Source organism: Solanum pennellii, chromosome 10 (assembly GCF_001406875.1).
Source record: "Solanum pennellii chromosome 10, SPENNV200".
NCBI lineage: Eukaryota > Viridiplantae > Streptophyta > Magnoliopsida > Solanales > Solanaceae > Solanum > Solanum pennellii.
The window spans coordinates 607,635-629,384 of NC_028646.1; the positions used below are offsets into that span (position 1 = coordinate 607,635).

The 21,750-nt window shown below is 35.3% G+C and overlaps 2 protein-coding genes across 2 annotated transcripts; one reads left to right on the forward strand and one right to left on the reverse strand.

Annotated features, from left to right (window-relative positions):
- The first annotated feature begins 3,861 nt into the window (after positions 1–3,861).
- Positions 3,862–8,344, forward strand: LOC107002487 (WPP domain-interacting protein 1). The gene is made up of 3 exons (XM_015200533.2): positions 3,862–4,014; positions 4,562–5,662; positions 7,387–8,344. The coding sequence occupies exons 2-3, from the start codon at positions 4,642–4,644 to the stop codon at positions 8,124–8,126; spliced, it is 1,761 nt and encodes a 586-aa protein (XP_015056019.1). The 5' UTR covers positions 3,862–4,014; positions 4,562–4,641; the 3' UTR covers positions 8,127–8,344.
- A 6,548-nt stretch (positions 8,345–14,892) lies between these two features.
- LOC107002455 (uncharacterized WD repeat-containing protein C2A9.03-like) lies at positions 14,893–20,376 on the reverse strand. Its single transcript, XM_015200492.2, has 10 exons — positions 20,129–20,376; positions 17,926–18,086; positions 17,641–17,808; positions 17,454–17,540; positions 16,951–17,085; positions 16,753–16,863; positions 16,462–16,553; positions 16,274–16,379; positions 15,805–15,891; positions 14,893–15,713 (listed from the first exon to the last, which is right to left on the reverse strand). Exons 2-10 carry the CDS (start codon positions 18,064–18,066, stop codon positions 15,300–15,302), a joined length of 1,341 nt encoding a protein of 446 aa, XP_015055978.1. The 5' UTR covers positions 18,067–18,086; positions 20,129–20,376; the 3' UTR covers positions 14,893–15,299.
- Positions 20,377–21,750: the final 1,374 nt, after the last annotated feature.

Below are 21,750 nucleotides of genomic sequence, written 5' to 3' on the forward strand. Positions count from 1 at the left end.
TCTTCTTTTTTGTTTCTGTTCCTTCCTATAAAGTTGAACTTCTCTTTGATTGTGGATGTCTTTCACAAGTAGTTCATACAATCTTCTCAAGAATAATTACCTTGTGTTTGTATTTTATGTAAAACAGCTCATCTCTTGCACCTTGTTATTTCATAAAATTTTATGATTGGTTTCTTTTCTTTTTTTTTGATAAGACGATAAGTTAAACTTGTATTGCCCATACAATCACCTAATATGTGTTAATTGTACTGATTAGAATGTTATGATTGGGGTCCTAATGGTGAGTTGATCTAAATCCAAGAACATAAAATTAGGAGAGTTTGAAGCTGGTCATTTTTAAATTATAATGATTAAAATTTTATGATTGGGGTCCTAACGGTGAGTTAATCTAAATCCTAGAACATAAAATTTGGTGAGTTTGAAGCTGGTCATGTTAACATTTTTTCTAGTCAGGCAGAGGTTTACCATTCTGGGCGTGCGTGCTGCATGCGGAGATAGCTTTAAGAATGGATCTTTTTTTTTTTTTTTGATGATGAGGTTTTCTATGTTATGGGAAGAATCAGTAGAGTATTAGAAGCCATGGAGGCAAAGTTGAATGCAAATAGCAGGTTTGGTTCGTGGAACTCACAGTGCCAGTTCCATTGTGAAGTCAATAGTAAAATTTTCAAAATCCTATCTAGAAATGGGGTAAAGTCTGAGATGTGAGAAACATTGTTGGATGAATCAAACCAGTTTGTGTAAGTTCCATTTGTTTAATAATGGCTGAGACAAAATAGTGGATTGACAAGCACAGATGTGCCTTTTTTGTAGTATTACATTTCGCGTTGTGATTATTCCTTTGGGTCCTTATAGTGGTTTGGAGGTGGGGGTGGAGGCTGCTTTTCTCTGGAGCATCAAGGAAGATGTGGTATATGGACAAGAGGAAATGTTCGTTTTTAGTATGAAATGAAAATGTGGCAAATACAACACTTCTGCCAAGTAGTAGAAAAAATGTTTCAGATTTTTTTTTTTTGGATAGGTAATGTAAGTGTACTATTGATGTGAATCAGCAAAAAGGAAATGCTGGTGCATAGTACATTAAAGATAACTTTATAGTGTGTATATAAGTCACTATCTGAGGGTCTATCGGAAACAACCTTCCTACCCTATAAAGGTAGGATAAGGTCTGCATACATTCTATCCTCCCCATACCCCATGTGTGGGACAATACTAGATATGTTGTTGTATAGAAGTCAAGATCTATTCCTTGTACTTATTTAGTAGTTACTTTGTTCTGATGAACCCATAAGTTATACACTACATTTGGCCCCTGGTGAAATGCTTTCATTTCAGGCCAACTATGGTCCTGTTGTACTGAAATGCCGATGATACTACAGAGTTCCATAGCTGCTATGACTTCTGCATGTAAAGGAGTCTCTAAAGCAAGAGATACTGTAAAACAGTGCTGAAGCCGTCTTTACATTGGCTGGTTCGGTCTTTTGATGATGCTCGGACTCTGTCACTCATGGAAGTGTAAGTCGAGATTATGTGCACGTATGGCCTTGTTGGAGGCCGCTCTTTAAATTCTACCCCAGTTTGCTCAGTGGACTAAGCTTCACCTTTACAAGTGGTTGGATGGATTTATCTCTGTAGATAAATTTGATCTACTAGACTAATGGGAGCAAAGTTAGTCCAAATGCTTGTAAGAACTCAAACATGGGTGATGTCGTTGGTTCCTGTATTGTCCTCTCCTGAACTTTTCCCTTTTCACCATTTAGAATGGACAACTACGACCTTTAACTTTGGATGTACACACACAAATAGAGACTTAAATTTGTATAAAATTGAACAAACAGACACATTCGTTTTACCTGACAATTTGATGTCTTACGAAGCGTTCTACATGTATTATGTCATGTAGGACACATGTGTCTACTTGTTCAGTTTTATACAAGTCTAAGTGTCTATTTGTGCACATTCAAAATTGGAGGACATACTTATCCATTAAAGCCTATTTAAGGGTCATGTTTATGTATTATGTCTTTAGAGTGGAGAACCTCTTTTGTTGTCAATGGAGGTCCAATATTAGCTTTAGAATCTATTAATTTGAATTCGTGTTGGAAAATTACCATGAGGTAAAGTGTTCCTTGTTAAAGGAGACAAAAAGATAGAACAAGCCATTTAGTCGAAGAGAACTCTATTAGAGTCTGGTACCAACCAAACTCCCCCAACTTGACAATAAAAGTCGGTTATGTAATAGCCTTTTAGTCGGCTTTCTCGTTCTTAAGGACTACCTAGCCTAACGTCAGATGTCAGTTTGGAGCGCGAGGCCGGCAGAGCGTGACATGCTTAACATAGGAGGTCTATTAACTATTAAAGATGAAGGGTTGTTTACCACCCATTTCAACCTTCATTTACAACAACAATAGCAACATATCCAGTAGAATTTCATTTGGGAGGTTCAGAGAAGATAAACTATATGTAGATCTTACTCTTATTACGTGAAAGATAGAGAGACCGTTTTCGAAAATACATATAGGAGGTCTATTAACTATTAAAGATGAAGGGTTGTTTACCACCCATTTCAACCTTCATTTACAACAAAATAGCAACATATCCAGTGTAATTTCATTTGGGAGGTTCAGAGAAGATAAACTATATGTAGATCTTACTCTTATTACGTAAAGATAGAGAGACCGTTTTCGAAAATACATGGGGAAGGTAACAATTAAATGCAACATGTTTCTCTGTCAAATACTCTGGCAAAGTGCCTAATTATTTCCTCACACAGAGAAGATTCCATCAATAATTGAACACACAGATTTGACCTCCACTTAGTTATTTCTGCAGTGTCATTTTCCATTTTTTCCCCCTAAAAAACACTGCGTCATGTGGGTTTCCACATCATCTGCACACTACTTTTGCCCCACTTTGGTCTCTTTATCTTCTTGGCTCTCCCATGTTCTATCCACATCCTTTTATTATATAATCGTGACGTCTGAGTCAGTTTATACGTATCTCGATTATATTTTAATAAGATATCTGCTACATCTTTACCTCCCATATGTACAAATGAAAAGACATTACAAAATTTATATTCGACACTTGCGTGATTCTCAACTTAGTTCATTAATCTACAGGAAATATTGACTAACAATTTTTTTTACTTGAGTTAAAGAATTCATTATAAAAAATAAGTAACAAAGAATAGTTTATAACCAATTAAATCAAATTGGTTGTGTTAAATTTTTACAAAACTGATATGATATCTTTTTATATATATTTTTTTAATCATTGATTGATATAATAAGTTAAGCTAACGTTTTAATTTTGGTTACCGTTGTGTAATAGCAAATGAAAACAATAATTGGAAATGAGCATGTTATAGAAATTATCACATTTGTACCAAACAAAACAATGTTGTTGATGAAACGATCACATTTGGTATTTAAGTTAAAAAGTATAAACGGATAAGTTTATCATCTATCGAGATTTCAAATCGTGCACTACTAATATCGACCTTTCCTAGTGGTAAAAGTGGTGATATTGTGCTTAGATAGAGAATATACTGTGACTTTGAGTTATACACGTTATGAATTTTAAACATCAAGTTAGAAATTTAAGTGGAAGATAATAATAAGCGAGTTTATTGCTTATTGAAATTTCAAATCGTGCATCATAAATATCGAGTTATTGTTTAGTGATTCCATCACAAACATAAACTATTCCCCAAATTCTTAATCTTATTGTAATGTCAATAGTAAATTTGAAAAAAAATAATTAAAGTTGTCAACTTCTTCCTATAGTTCATATAATAATTAATAAAATTATTGAAAATAATAATAATTAATTCGTATTATTAACAACTCCCAACCCGACCCGATCTACCCCACTCCTTTTCAAGTCGTCTTCCCCAAATTATCAGTTGTAGCAATTTTGTGGCTATAAATTTCTGAATACACATCAAATCTAGGGTTTCCATATTCCTCAACTCCATCTCATTTCTCTGCAAATCCATCGATCATGGAGGTGAAGGTATGTACGATTTCGTATTCTTTTTATATAGCTTCACAAATTTACGAATTTATTTTTTGTTCCAAATTGAGCATAATCCATTCATTTAGCTGAATCCACTTATTTTGTTGTTGTTGTTAGTGTTTTTAGCTGGAATTTTTACTCAAGCTATGCAATTCAATTTATAGTGAATTTTGATAGATTTTCAGTTTCCATGAACTGGAATGATGGTTGTTTGTTTGTTCTCGATCTTGATCTGAGTTCTTCATTTCTGTTTTTTTCATTTAATAATGAGTGCAGTTAAATCTGCTTATATTGGACTTTATGTTTATGTAGTGTTCTGTCGCTTTCCCAACTTTTATTTGTCTATTCAGTTAATTATCAGTTTAGTGGATTCATCTTTGGTTCCAGATTAAGTATAATTGATAGTGATCATTCGTTTAGCTGAATCCAATTAGTTTGTTGCTGTTAGTGTAATGATCGGATAATCCAATTCATTTATCCAAGTTATGTAAGTAAATTCTCGATCTCGATCTGACTTATTCTTCTTCTTTATGTTGTCTAAAAGGCTAAAGCCCTGAACTTTATGCTGTAATCGAACTTGATTGGTCAAAGTTTGGAGCTTTAGTTGGTGGAAGACATGAAGCAATGACCACCACACTTCAAGATTTGGATGATCCTGATCGGAACAAGGTTGAAAGCAATGGTTCCAATGTTATTAATCACAATACCCCTATTTTAGATGAGTCTAAAGGTAAAGGTATTGAAACTGCGGACCCAGTGGGTTCACCTCCCTCAGTGAAATCCTCACCAACAGCTAAAGGATTTGGCTTGAAGAAATGGAGGAGGATCAGGCGGGAAGCACACAAGGATGAGGACAGTAACACAGACAGTGCTAAGTTGTTGAAGCGTGGTTTGTCGAGCTCTGCTGCAAACTCAGCAAAACCTGTACATTTGTCCACTGGATCGATCCGAAATAGTGATGGATCTGTTTCTTCAGTAAATGCACTATTGGGTAGCCCTGATGTTCTTGTTGATGGCTTTGGTCTTATTGGTAATTCTGGGTTGGCGATTCAGCCTATATTTTTGGGTGGAACAGACTCGGAAAATAGTGAGGATCGGAGTAGTAGGTCTTCGACTGCAGCCAGTGCTCCAAAGTCAAGGTACGAAGCATCTGTTTTCCATGGTTATATGCCTGTTAAGAGTGGGCCAGGGACTCTGAGTGGGAAGATGGGTACTTCAGCTCAGCAATCTCATCGGGGAAAGGGTCAGGCTGAAATTACTAAAAAGCCTAGAGGAGAAAGGGTCAAAATAGAGAAGGAAAACTCTCATTCAAGCATGGAATCCGACTCACAAAGCTCCAATTTTCTACCTAGGCAGAGTAATAATCATGCAACAAGTAATGGTATGAAAGGTGAAAGCTCAGTGAATAATGATGGACAATTCAGTGATGAAGTTCTCACCAGAGAAAGACCATTCAGCGAGGAACTTCAGACTGCTCTAGACAGAAGAAATGGTAAGGAGTGTGAAACTCAAGAAGATCTAGGCGCTGAATCCGCCTGGGAGGTTAAAGAAGAGAGGAGTGAGTATCAGGGGTTGTCCACAGATCATGATCCTCTGCTGGAGTCTATCTTCACCCTTCAAGCTGCTCAGGAAAATCTTGAAAGAGGTAGATCTTCAGTTTTCTTTGAAGTATACGATTTTGAGCCTATTCTAGTATGTTCTTTTTTTGGTTTTGATTATGCCTTCTATTTTCTGCTTGGCGTCTTCAGCATATTGTATGAAGCAAATTTCTTTTTTGGTTTGAAGTTTATTCTAAGTTCAAAGAAGGATTAGAACGATTGCAGTCATTGCATAGTTATGTGCGACGTCCCCACACCCCCCGACCCGGACACATCCCTCCTTTCCCCAAAATTTGAACATTTTGTTGTCATGCCCATGAATTTAGGACTGGCATTGCTTCAGGAAGAGGTGACAGCAAGTCATGAAATCCTATCTGAAGTAGTATTGGTAATCTTAATGGTTATGTACATAGTAGAAGGATTTGAGTGTGTTCTAATGGTATTCGCTATGATGCATTTATTGCTTCAAGAATCAAGATTATGTCAAAAGAGAAAAGGTTATTGAAACAATACCATTAAGTTCTTCAGTTTGCCTAAAATAATCCTTTAACTTTGTTCGTAGCTAGTACAACAGATGTTGGTTGTGCTTCTCTTCTTTTTTTTTTACGATGAAATATTGGTTATACTCTTTGAAAAGTTGATATCTCTTTGTTATAATAAATTCTGATATTGCAACATTGAAGGTGGATAAATGTGTTGCTATTTATTATTTTGATATTGTTGGCTTGCTCAAGATATGTAGTTTAAGCACCAGGATGTGCATTTGCACTGGCTGTAATTAACATATTCTGTTCTATCTTTTACCACAAAAAAGGTTTTGGAGGAGAGATAATTCTGTCCAATTTAAGGCATGAATAGCCAACATGTTTCTTTGGAATATGGGGAGTTAGAAGGTGTAGTGGTTTACTTGGGACTTAAAACTACAGGTTTTATTCAGCCGAAGTTGAGGAAGTGATTTGGGTAAGAAAAGGTCCTGATAAAAATACAAGGATTTTTAAATGCCTCGGTATATTTTCGTGTTACAGTTTTCTGTTTCTACAAATATTCCTGTCGTGATTGGTATAAAAGTAGGGACTCCGGAATAGAAAGAGTATCTCGAGGATTAGGCTGTTTTTGGGTTTGAATCAATTGCAAAGCAGCAGAACAGTCAAGAAGATGGAGAAGTAAAATCACGAGGGAAAATGAAAAAATTGTCTCAGAAGTCTCATAATACTATATCAAATACTGTAACGAGGAAGAGTTAAATAAATTGAAAGAATGGCTACACCTGATCTCTTTCTGCAATATGATAAGAGTATCCTATGCTCCTTGAAGCAAACAGATTAAACTTAAATCCGACCTAAAGCTCTCGATAGCAAATGGTAAGCTGATTCTAGTAAATATTGTTCTGACTTTCTAATGGACCCAAGGGCTTTTATATTGGTGAAAGACTTATTGGTCTCTCTTTCTATGAATTGCTGCAGTTCAAAGCATAAGGACCAATTTCTTTTGTTTTTTTTTTGTCGTTAAGCTTGCCCTGCTTTTGTTGCAAGGAAGACATGCAGATTGGGATGATTATCTCGTGCTGTTCTTGAGCTCTTTAGACCTCTTTTAGTTTTTGTTTCTTTAGCACTTCAGTCACTTTGTTTACATGTATCTTCTGGACCTTCTTTGTGCCTTTGACTTCATCAATCTATATTTACCCTTCAACCCATAATATAACGAAGAAATCAGTTACTCCATCTAATACCTATTATCTGATATTAATTAGTTTGCATGCTTTTCTCTGCAGAAATTCGGAAATGGAAAGAAATTAGAATAGAAGATGATGTCATTGACCATTCTGTTCGGGATGTTGGTATTATTTCAGACTTCAGTTCAGGTGACACAGATTTTCCTGGACCAAACACATCTGAACAGTCACAACCCAGTAACAGTGTGCAACATTCATTTAACTCGTTGGAGTCTGAAGTAGTCAGCTTAAAGCAGAATGTTATACTATTGCAAAACAAGCTTAATGATGAAGCAAACTTGATCAAGTTAAAGGAAGCCAGAGTTGCTGAACTGGAAGCCATCTTAAGTCGTAACACGGAGAAGGAAGAAAAGAAAACAGGAAATGACTTGCACCAGAGTAGTGGGGACATTGAAAAAGAGCTTGAGGGCCTCTTTAGGCAGAAGATTGAAGCTGAACTTGAGTATTTAGTAATATCAAGAACCATCCAAAAGTGGAGAGCTGCAGCAGTTGATCAAGTTACTCTCATGGAAGAACAAAAAATATTAGCTACCGAACAAGCACAGATGGTAAAGAAGCTCGGAGATTCAGAAACAGAGGTTGCAATGCACAAGTCACAGGTTGAAATCTTGGACAATTACTGTGATAATGTAGCCAGCACTAATAAAACACTGGAGCTGCGGAAGGGAGTCTGCAAGTATAGTTCCTATTTTTTGATACAATTGGTATTGTTGGTTATCGTCTTTGGACTGTATATGTTGCAGATGTCATCTGATGCTGTTGAAGTTGTGCCAACATAATTTTGAGATGTGAGCCTTTTTTCCCTTTCTCTTGTATTTTCAACATAGAGCAACGACCAATGTTAATTTAGTCGTTTTATATGTTCATACATAGATGGAACACCTACTTTCTTTTTTGTCAAGTCGATATTGAATTCAATGATAAATATAAAAAATGGTTTGGTGGCTCATAAGTTTTGGCATTTGCAGATATTGACCATCAAATAGTTGTAATCTGATATGATATGGGCTGTATGGTGTGTTCATCAGGTGGGTTATGTTAGTTAACAAGTTCCCACTTAACTATTAGACCGTCTATTTTATTTTATTGTCTATACATAATAGTCCCTATATTAGTTCTCTTTCACAATTAGTCCCTTAGTCTGTTGGTAACCAGAAGCAGTGAAGAGGAAGGCATTGAATAATTATTCTGTTTTTGCTGCTTCTTAATACTCTTCTTCTTCAAATGTTTTTCTCTAGTATTAGCATAATTCTTATCAGTGGTATCAGAGCACTTTCCAGCACTGTGGGAATTCATCTATGACAATTGAAATTAGGGAAGTTCTCATACGATTGGATAGAATGGCCATTGACATCGCTAATGTTGCTGCTCTACAAAATTAGATGGAGTTGGTGAATGAGAAGTCTTTGTCAGAGCTGAAGAGGGCGATTGAGAATGGCAAGGACCCCGATCAAGGGAAGAGACCAGTAGCACCGATGAGATTCTAATAAGAAATCTATTCAGCCACGGTCAGACCACTAGCTATGCCAGGTATTATGATCTCAGCTCCTCCTCTATCTTCGTTTCCACCTCCTCCACTATTTAACATACCCACGGTGAGTACTCTGATATTGAGAGGTCCATCTTGTCAGCTGAACCCATTCAGTTCCTACCTATTCTGGCAAATCCAAATCGATTAGCCTTGCCTCAACCGTGCAAGCACAGTTCACTACGAGATCTCTTCCTCGTCAAATTCCCCAATTACAGAGTCTCTTCAATCCCAATTGTATCACAAACCTTCCACAAATGACCCCCACCCCACCTAATGTCAAACACTTCTACCACCCCCAGTACCAAAACACCATAACCTAACCAACTCCGATTTACGTCTATGGTGGATCAATTCTTCTTTGATGAGGCTCAGTCTCAGTAGAAGAGGTGACATTGCAGCCCTGCATTTCGATGACCTTGCACTGCAATGCACCAAGCTTACTTGCGGAGTAAAAGTCATCTGCCCTCTCCTTCCTGGGAGGAGTACATCTATGCGCTGTCTGACAGGTTTGGTACTAAATTTGATGACATGAGTGAGATTCAGGAGGCATTTGATAGAGACACGACTAGGTTAACTTTAGACCTCAATCATGCCATTAGTGCATTTTTGAATAGGCTGAAACCTGAATCAGGGGATGGATGCTTATACGAATTCATAGGCCCTATTCCTTTCCTCATGCATATCACTTAACTTGTTTACAGAAGTTTATGTTCTTGAAACCTAAGTTGCTTGGACTCTCCAAAAATGTTGTCTCACCCGTGTCGGATCCTTCAAAATACACTATTTTTGGAGGATCTGCTCACCCGTCAACATTTTTGAAGACTCTGAGCAACAACGCTTGAAAAGTAGAAGGCAACCATGAAAATTCCCACTGGCCAGCCATACTTCTATGCTGAACCTCAGACTACACCCAATTTACACATGCTTAAATTGTAGTATGAACCAGAGTTCATTCGTAATGATCTAGTAAACGATACTTCTCAATGACAATTATTTTTTTGGTCATGAAACAAGAATTCAAGATTATCTCAGTTTTTCATATGTATTAGGTCATGAATGTTTCGAAATATAACTTGACCCACTCCGTTTTACCCCAAATATTGTAGGTTCATTTGTGATGGTCTAGTAAACGATACTATTGCCTTTGACTAACATCATTTTTTTATTTTGGAGTTTTTGGCTCCGAAAGAAGAGTTCAGATTATCTCATTTTTTTAAAAAAAAATCATAGGTCACAAAATCGGAAGTCAAAACGTTTTGCGAAACGATTTACCAGAAGCCATATCACCAAAATATATAGGTCATTATACACGAAAAATTGAGAAAAGTCCAATTTCAATTAAATGTTCAATTTTTCGTGTGTTAGCTCATAAATATTGGTAATATGATTTTCAGACGACCTTTTGCAAAATCATTACGGAACTCATCGTAGAGAATTGGGTGAACAATATGTACAATATCGTCATTTTTAGAGTAATTTCTTGGCATTTATGCACCAAGTTAGTGGAATCAACAGATAACAGATTTTCTCATTTTTTGTGTGTATTAGCCCACGAATTTTTTGGTGATAAGACATGCAGACGATTTTACTTTGGAACCCTTCGTAGAGTGTTAGGGTAGCAATACATACAGTCTCACCATTTTAGAATGCTTCTTTGGCATTTAGGAGCCAATTTACTAAAATTAAGCGATCTTCTCAGTTTTTCGTATATGTTAGCCCATAAATATTTTAGTGATATAACTTTAGGATGAATTTTTGCGAAACCATTAAAGAAACCTCCGTAGGTTGTTGAAGAGCAATATGTATAAGTCTCTTTATTTTTAGAGTGATTTTTGGGCATTAGGAGCTAATTTACAGGAATTAAGCGATTTCTCAATAGTTTGTGTGTGTTAGCCCATAAGTATTTTTTTTATTAGATGACGTCCGAACGTTTTGCAAAATCATTACGAACCCTCCATAAGGAGTCTTGAGTAGTAGTACATAAGTCTAACCATTTTGGAATTATTTTTGGATATCTAGGGACCAATTTATAGGAATTTGGCGATCTTCTCAAATTTTTGTGTGTGTTAACCCATAATATTTTGGAGATGTAGCATCTAAATGAGATTTTGTGAAACAATTACGAGACCTTCTGTAGGGAGTTGGGGAAGTCACTATTTTAGAGTTATTTTGGGCATTTAGAGACTAATTTACAGGAATTCAGTGATTTTCTTAGTTTTTCATGTGTGTTAGCCATTAATATTTAGGTGATATGACTGTAGACAATTTTTTTTGAAACCATTATGAAACCCTCGGTAGGTATTAGGGAGCAGTACGTACATTCTCACTAGTTTAAGAGTGATTTTTTTGCTTTTTTGGCCAATTTATATGAATTAGACAATTCTTTCAGTTTTACGTATGGGTTAGCCTATAAATACTTGGTGATATAATATTTAGATGTTTTTTTTTGTGGAACCATTATGGAATCCTCCGTAAGGAGTCTAGGGAGATCGATGTATATACAATCTCATAATTTTTGGAGTGATTTTTTAAAAGAAATTAGGCAATTTTCTTAGTTTTGGGAAACGATTGTTGATTCGTAGGAAGTTGGGGAGCAGTACGTACTGTCTCACCATTTTTAGAGTAATTTTTGGGCATTTAGCGGCCAATTTACAGGAATTAGGCAATTTTTTTTATCAATTTTCGTGTGTGTTAGCCTATAAATATTTTGGTGATATGAATTCTAGACAATTCATTTGTGAAACCATTAATGAACCCTCTATATGGGTATTTAGGGGACAATTTACAAGATTTGGGCTACTTTCTTAGCTTTTTTGTGTGTGTGTTTACTCATGAGTATATTGGTGATATGGCTTCCTGAAATTTTTTGTGAAACCGTTACATAACCCTCCTAGGTAGTTAGGGAACATTACATACAATGTCATTATTTTAAGAGTGATTTTCTGGCCAATTTACATAAATTAGACAAAAAAAAATTGATTTGCGTGTGTTATTCCATAAATATTTTAGTGATACGACAGCTAGACGATTTTTTCAAAAATCATTACGAAATCCTCTGTAAGGAGTCTGGGAAGCAGTGCATACAATTTCATAACTTTAGAGTGATTTTTATGCATTTAGGTACCAATGTAAGGAAATTAGGCAATTTCCTTAGTTTTTCGTGCGTGTTAGTCCATAATATTTTGGTGATATGATTTTTACATGAATTTTTTGGGAAACCATTGTTGAACCCTTCGTAGGGAGTTGGTGGAGCAGTACATATAGTCTCACCATTTTTAGAGTGATTTTGGGGATTTAGGGGCCAATTTACAGGAATTATGCGATTTTATCAATTTTTTGTGTGTGTTAGCCTATGAATATTTTGGTGATAAGGATTCTGAACAAAAAAAAATTGGAAGCCATTGTCGAACCCTCTGTATGGAGTTAAGAGGAGCAGTATGTAAAATCTCATCATTTTTAGAGTGTTGTTTGGGGTATTTTAGGGACAATTTATAGGATTTGAGTTACTTTCTCAGTTTTTTGTGTCTGTAGATCATGAATATATTGGTGATATGCTTTCAGACGATTTTTTTGTGAAACCATTACGGAACTCTCTGTAGATAGTTAGGGAGCAACATGCACAATCTCACCATTTTAAGAGTGATTTTTTGGCCAACTTATATGAATTAGAGAAATTTTTTTAGTTTTACATGTGTGTTAACCAATAAGTATTTTGGTGATATGAAATCTGGACAATCTTTTGCAGAGCCATTACGAATCCTCCTTAAGGAGTCTAGAGAAAACTACATACAGTTTCGTAATTTTTAGAGTGATGTTCTTTTTGCATTTTAGGTACCACTTTAAAGAAATTATGCAATTTTCTTAGTTTTTCGTATGTGTTAGTCCATGAATATTTGAGTGATACGACTTTTCGATGAATTTCTCGTGAAACCATTGATGAACCCCTTGTAGGAGTTAAGGGTGTTAGTAATTACAGTCTCACCATTTTTAGATGATTTTTGGGCATTTTGGGAATAATTTTCTGAAATTAGGCAATTTTATCAATTTCTGTGTATGTTAGCCTATAAATATTTTGGTGATATGAATTTTCGACAAAAGAAAAATTGAAATCATTATTAAAGCCTCTGTAGGGAGTTGAGGGAGCTGTATGTAAAGTTTCACTATTTTTAGAGTGATCTTTGGGCATATAGGGGACAATTTACAGGATTTGGGCTATGTCCATGAATATATTGGTGATATTGCTTTCAGAAGATCTTTTTGTGAAACTATTACGGAATCCTCCATAAGGAGTACATGAAGCAGTAATCTCATCATTTTTAGAGTAATTTTTGGGCATTTAGGGATCAAATTACAAGAATTAGGCGATTTTCTCAATTTTCGTGTGTGTTAGCCCACAATTATTTTGGTGATACAACTTTTGAATGAACTTTTTGCAAAACCATTACATAACGCTCCATACGGAGTTGGGAAAGTAGTACGTATAATATCACAATTTTTATAGTGATTTTTCGGCATTTAAGGGTCAATTTCAAGAATTTAGTGGTTTTTCTCAGGCTTTCATGTGTGTTAGCTCATGCTCGTTTTGGTGATATCACTTCTGATTTATATTTTTGTGAAGCCTCTATGTAACCCTCCGTAGAGACTCTGGTAAAAAATTGTGTACGTTTGCACCATTTTTAACGATATTTTTGGGCATTTAGATGCTAATTTTCGGGAAGTAGGTGATTTTTTAATTTTTCTGTGTGTGTTAGCCCATGAATATTGTGGTGATTTGACTCATATATGATTCTTTTGCAGTATCTTTGTGGAACCTTTTGTACATAGTTGGGGGAGCAATACGTACAGTCTCATCATATTTTACGATATTTTTTGGTATTTATATGTCAATTTACATGAATTAGGCGATTGTTTCATATTTACGTCATCTCACCGACTCTTATTGGCCCTAAATCTTTTGAGTTCGTTCGAAATGACTTAGTGGATGATACTCATTGTTTCTCAATGATCGATGTTGCTTTTTTGGAGTTTCTAGGTCACAAATAGGAACTCAAGATTATCTCATTTTTTTTTGTGTGTATTAGTTCATAAATTTTATGAAATATATTTGACCACAACTATTGTGGATTCTTTCAAAAAGACCTAGTAAATGATACTCATTTTTTCTCAATGACCGACATCGTCTTTTCTATGTTATGAAACTGAAAGTCAAGATTATCAAGATTATCTCAGGTTTTTTGTGTGCATATTAATCCATAAATTTTTAAAGTTTTAACTAACCAATTATATTGACCCTGTTTTTTTTTTTTTGCCCTTTGAAATGACCTAGTTTAACTTTGAATTTTTTTGCCCTTTGAAATGACCTAGTTTAACTTTGAATGAGCTTCTTTTGGAAAGAAAATATTAGGAGATGTTGTATAGGTTTTTACTTCTACGTAGTTCGAAATGTTGAGATTTGATATTTGGTACCATAGCACAAAAGACACATAAAAAGTTGAATGTTAAACTTATTTTGGGGGAGAATAGTAAAACTTAAAAAAACATATTATATTAAAAGTAAACTGGAAAATGATATCAATTTTAAATATAAAAATCCTCTCTTTTTTTCTATCTTACAACAGACAACAAAAGTTCCCTAGAATAAAATAATCTACACTCTCTTGTATATTAAGTGAGATTTTTGGGGAAAAATATGTTCGTACAAAAATAAAAGATTGCTGCTTTCCACAATTATCACTTTAAAAGTTCCCAAATTATTCTCTAAAAAATATAAAGTAGTTAAAAGAACCTTACCAAACGAAAGACAAATGTTAAAAAGCCTTCCAATAACTCTTTTAAACTTTAAAAATTACTTATTTTAAACTAGGTAAAAAGTCTCAATAGTCAATACAAACAACCCAATGCATCAACAGTGTGTTGATTACCTGAGAGTAGTAAGCACACAAAACTTACCATAACTACGCTTGTCTCAGTCCCAAACAAGTTAGGATCGACTATATAAATCTGCACAGAAACACTTAAAAGAGACTGTAAATCAATTACTTAGTAGACAAATGCAGATGAGTTGAGTCAACTTTCAGAATGATTTTAAGATCCCAATACATGATGTGATGATGAACAGAACCCTACCCACCCCACCACAAAACAAGATCAAGTTTCTGGCCTATGCCTTATGGAAACAACGCTACTTTTTCATGCTCACATCACTGGAGTTTCTCCCTCTTTTATACATTCCTCCATTCTACATCTTCTGATACTTAGAAATGGTGCACAACAATTTATGTGACAAACTTAAATTGCACAACATGACCAATTTACAGCCAAATCCACTACTAACTCCTGACTATGCTACTCGTTTTACAAAGTTGAGCCAGCGCCACTTCAAGCCAAGTAAACATACCCAAAGCAGCATTCAAGAGATTGTTTACATAATTGTATCAAGGTATGAGTAGTTGTGCCGCCGTCCAAACTCAAGAAGGCTACCATATGTGCGATCCCAGACTCCGACAAAAAGGGACTCTGTATCAGGACTAAAAGACAGACCTGATATCTCACCAAAGAAATCAATTTCTTGCTCCTGCTCGTAGCCGTTTTTTACATCGAAAACATGAACGAAATCTGCAGGTTCTGCCATTGCCATGAATCTTCCATCAGATGTGTAGCGGATTGACCGAATAGCTCCAAGGTTACCCTTCAGAGCAACAACTGATTTCGACAGGTTCCGTATATCCCATACTCTGCAGGTTTTATCCTGGTTGCCAGTTGCAAAAGTTAGGCCATCAGGATGCCATGCTGACGCAAATGAGTAGTCAATATGTCCGCTCAAAGGTGAAACAACCTGGAAGCATTAGATTGGTTAGTCAATGGTGCATCAAGCATCGACCAGTTCTGATGATCTAAATCAGGGGAGGAGATAAATGCACAAGTACCTTTGCGTTCCTGGAATCAACCAATAAACCTTCAGGATTATCCCCAACTATTGCAATAAGCTTGCCATCGGGGCTCAGTGATGCATGCTGTGTGCATAAAATGGGAAAACAAGTTAAGTTATACCTTATTATGCAAAAGTACTTGCTAGCACCAACAAATGTTAGGATAAGACACTGCTAATCAAAAGGTGGGGGATTAGAGTAATATCTACATAACAGGCCCTAGATTGAATCATTCAAGTACGAGAAAGAGAGAGGCATTCTTTTTTACAACCCAAACTAATCATAAGTTCTAATTCTTATTTGAAAATCAGTAAAGCTACCAAATTTTTCAGTACTGGTGCTGCATCACTAAAAGCATGCACTAGTGGCACCATAATCAGAAAAACCATGTTTGTATACACCTACACCTACACATTTTGGGGCAGATGTGCACCCATAAACACATGCAGGAGGGGCACAGACTTACATTCACTGGCCATGGAAAACGGAAATGCTTGGACAGTTGAAACTTCTCCATATCAAAGTCTCTAACTCCAGAATCATTATTCGAAGCAATAAAATGAAGTGCACCACTGAGGAACAAATAACTAGTCAGTTAGCTTGATTCTCACTAAGAAATAGTTTGTCTCTGGAGTACGCAAATATGCATAATACCTGGAGGTGTTATAAATCTCAACAGCATTAGTAATAGCATTATCGTCATATGTTGTCCGGGAACAGAAGCAAACACCAGGCCTGTCTACATACTGCATATAGTCTCAAGAATGATTAGAGACATGGGAATTAATTTCACTTCCTAAAGGTGAAGAGGAAATTGCAAACTCGGCCCCATGACCGAAACACAATCAGCGGAAAATTCGAAATTGCACATGCTCCATTTGTGAATACAAACAAATAAATGAATAAAATAGAGAGTCCTAACCAATCATTGAGAATTTCACATACCTTGCAAATTAGTTCTCCTTGAAATCCCCCAGCAACTAGCAACTTGTCTTTCACTGTAAGAGTACTGACTTGAGTTTGTGTAAATCCTTCCAAAAGGCTCCCAGGATGTTTCTACAATCACAAATTAAAAAGAAAAAAGGTCATAACCAAATACTATGCTTTAAAACAACCAGTGGGTTCCATTTTCACAAGACCTACCTCGCATGGTGCTACATGCCCTGATACATTCAGAACTTCACTTTTGCTGCAGGTCAAGGATGACCAGTGAATGACGGAAAAATGTGACATAAGGTACACGTCATGCTTGGAGGTTGCCCAGACCAAATTCCTCAGCTATACCATGAAACAGACAAAAAGCATCAGGATTATTGTGACAAACTAATAGGCTAGCTTGCCTAAAAGAATTAGAGAAAATTAAACTAATATGCACAATTCTACCAGCAAATAACAAACTCATAGGCTAGCTTGCCTAAAAGAATTTGAGAAAATTAAACTAATATGCACAATTCTGTCAGCAAATAACAGATCATATGGTTTATCCAAGTAACCTGGTTTGATATTCAGCCTAATAAATTCACTCTAAAATGATGTCAGCTTTAAGTACGCCTCAAACACATTCTTAGCCTAGTGTCTTCCATTGTTCCATACAATGTAAATAACCAAATAGTAAAGCAAAAAGTACAGACGGCTAATAGAATTACCTGGAAATGTAAAATTGTTGATTTAACAGATCTTGAATTACGTCTGAAGTCATAGTATGAAACTTCTTTCTTCGTTGCTAGGCAGTCCTGTTGAAGAGCAAATGGATAGAACCACCAATGTTCCCATCAGACACAAAGGTCATCACTCAGACTAATTAGAAAACAAGTAATTACGCATTTAATTTACCTTCTCTGAGGCCTCCCCAGATTGAGGAATATTTTCATAGTTCTTATACTGCTCTAATCTCGTTTGTCTGTATTTCTCCCTGGTTATGCTAAGCCTTTCCCATGGAATCCCTTGGATGTCTCTACCTCTTCTTGCCTCAGCAGCAGAGGTATCTTGCATTTTATTATTCTACTCAAGAAGAAGCAATTCAGTAGAATGAGATACGAATCATTAAAATCAAATCAATACATCTAACACGCCCCTGTAAATGCCGCAAATTAAGCTTTTATGGATGAATTCACAAACCGTGAAGTCATAATCATCTGCATCTGAATCAGAGCCACCAACATCTCGGCCATGGAACTCGTCATCCATATCATCATCCATAGCTTCCATGTCATACTCGTTTGCCATGTAATCAGCATCATCCTCTTGTTGATGAGACATGTTTACCCCAACCAAATGACCTAACAAATTTAAGTAAACTACGTTCAAGAATTGTGAAAATGTATATTAATACAAACTTCTAAGTCAAGTTGGGACAAGATACTCAATTAATCATACAGCACCTCACAACTAGAGCGTCAGAGCATCCATATAGAGAAAGACTAATTTAACGCTATTCTTTGAACAGTATCTCAATCCACAAATGCATCACATTAAAAAAACAAAAAACTCTAAAGGATCAGATATAATTTTATTTTATTAAAAAAGCGAGGCACACATCATACATCTTGTTCTCTATCCAGGCCTCTAAAAAGACCAGCTCGTGATAAAATCAAAGATTCCATTGGATACAAATTAGATTGCAAAAAAAAAACAATGGAAACACGAATTCTTGCATGAATATGCATAGAGATCATGCCAAATGAGCACACTAATAATCCCTGAAGTAAAATTTTCAACTTCACCAAACAGAGAAGAGAAGAACAGTTATAGCCTATATCTACAGTCAGTAACTTAATTACAACACATGGAGAAAATCATGCTTCCAACCTCCTACGTTAACAATAGTTAGGGATCACAGTATAACAAGCATGTAACAAGCCTACGACATGACTTTAGGAAAATATATTCCTACAGGCAGATCCGGGATTTAATCTTGATGAGTTTGACCTCTAAGATTCATAGTACAAAAGATCCAATATACATGTGCAATAAAAAAAAGGTAAGAAAAAACACCTTTTTCTAAATATGACCAACGGAACAAGTTACCTTTCTTTAGAAAAATATACGACCAAAGGGAGAAACTTTTCTGACTGAACAATTTAATCCTGGCCAATAACTACACCTAGTCACAAACAAGTTAGGGTCGGCTATATGAATCTCACTCCTCAATTTAAGCTCATTTCATATCACCATCTGACTAAAGAAATAATGCTGGCCAAAATAAACAAATATCTAAGTTGAATCTGCATAACACAAGTTCACAAATTCTGCAAATTAATAGCAAATAAACTCAACATGAACTAGAAAAGTCTTGCATCAAAGATCATGTCACAACAAACAAAACTTCATAACTTCCACAATTGAAAAGCACAAAAGTCAAACTCTAAGACATGGAACATGATAGCCTTCAGAATCAAATCTAGGTTTTTCTAGAACATAGATGACCACTAAAAAAGAAGAAAAAACATATTAAGTGAGAACTTATCCCTCCAGGTAAATATAAACAAACATTCAACCAAATGCACCATTCAGCCTTCCTGTAGCATGGATGCCAACAGATAATATGATACCACGATTAAAGAATGTACGCATAAAATACCTAACTTCACAGAGAAACCACGAAATCCCCAAATCTTACCACAAAAAATCGACCCTGATAGCAAGGGTTCAGATGAACCAAGTGCTTATGCTCTGCACCCCCGCCCGTAGCAATTCGATTACATATTAAATAAATACAAAATTCAATCTAGATATACATACAACCAAAGGCGAGGAACTTTTCTTAACTTAAAAATTTAATGCTGCCCAAAGTAGAAGAAAATTAAGGTTCAATTCAACCAGCCTTATATATAAAAACTTTACAAATAAACTCAATAATAAACAAGCAAAATCTAGCATCAAAGATCATGTCATAATAACCATAACACCATAAATTCCACAATTAATAAACACAAAGTCCAATCTACGATATACAACCAAATTGAATAACTTTTCTAACTCAAAAATTTAATGCTGCCGAAATTAGACCTACCGACATATCAAAACATCACAAATTTTCAGCAGATAAACTCAACAATAAACAAGCAAAATCCAGCATCATAGATCGTGCCATAAATTGCACAATCAAATAAAAACACAAAAATCAAACTCCAAAACACCGAACACGATATTAAAACATTAATCATCCATAATCAACACACTAAAATGGGTCAGCGAAATAAAAAAAAACCCTAACTTCCACAAATTTATCAATTATGCAAAAATATAAATATATACAAGCGCATATACACAAACAACCGACAAAAATAATAATCAGAAATTAATTCAAAAAAATTCTAACCTTGAACACAAAAGGGAACAGATTGATCGAGGTTCGTTCGATCCCGATCCAGAAATTTAACAATCAGACATCAATTAGCACATCGAAAATAAATTTGATTGATTAAACACGAAGAAAAATGAAAACTAATTGTAGATCGAGATTTGGGTTGAAGAGAAAAAGGGAGAAAAGTTTCTATGTTTATCCACTCGGTTCTTCTGCAAAGGACATTTTTCTACTCCAAATAGGGAATGAAAGAGATAATCTTTGGCTTTAGGGGTATATTTTAATGGGAAAAAAATAAAATAATATTAAATGGAATTGAAAATTGACAAAATTGATGTAAGCTTTCATTTGATTTTTAGGGATTTAATAAAATTTTCTAATAATAATTAATTATAAAACAATCTCTGGTTCATGAAATATTTCGCGTTCAGGTGAGGTCATGGCGAGGGTTGCACAGTCTGAATTTAACTAGAGCAGTTTATTTTGGCGTTAAAATCAGTGGTTCAGTTTACTATGATACAAAGATAGATCGGATACGAACGCGTGAAGAATATGTTTTTTGGTAAAATCTCGTTTCAGTTTGACCTGATTGGCGAGCGATTCCGGTACAACAAGTGAATGTAGTTTTATTTGGTTCTTCTCCGTCAAGTATCTCCATTTTCGCGATCCTGTAATGAAGATAGCACTTGAAGAATTTCTTCGAATAATGCTACTTTAACTATAATAGCACTGGAGAAGTAGTTACGATTGTGATTATTAATTAATGATAAAACAATCTGATGCATGAAATACTTCGCATTCAGGTGAGTTTACGGCGAAGGTTGCACCTTAAAGAATTTACTAAGCAATTCATTCTGACGTCAAATCAGTGGTTGAGTCTACTCTGATACAAGAATTGATTGGATACGAGTATTATGAGGAATATGTTATTTTTAGTAAAATCTTGTTGAAGTTGACCTAATTGACGAGTGATCCCAGATACAGCAAGCAAGTGTAGTTTTATTTGCTTATTTTCGATCAAAATATATTTATTTTGTGATCCTACAATGAAGACAATAGTCGGAGAATTTCTTCAAAGAATAGCCCTTCACGCGCGAGGAACTGTCTTCAATTACAACAGCAGGGGAGAAACAGTTGTGATTATGATTATTAATTATTTCGCGTTCAGGTAAGGTCATGGGGAGTGTTGCACCTCAATGAATTTAACTAAGTAGTTCTTTCTGACGTCAAATCAGTTTCTGGTTTGCTCTGATACAAGAATGGATTGAATACGAGCATATTAAGAATAATATTCTTTTTGAGAAAATCTTGCTTCAGTTTGACCTAATTGGTGAGTGATTCTGATATAGGAAGTGAGTGTAGTTTTATTTGCTTCTTTTTCAGCAAGTATCTGCATTTTCGTGAATGTATAATGAAGATAGTTGTCGATGATTTTTTTCGGAGAATACTACTTCAACTACAACAACATGAGAAAGTAGCCATAATTATTAGTATTTTATCCATTATTTTTAAAATATGAGAGACTGGGTTAGAGGTATACCTTATATCCAATTGAATTTGTTGTTTCTGAATCATCTAAAATATTTTGTTGGTTCTAAGACTTGCCAAAAGATCTAATCTAACAGAATTCTCTTCAA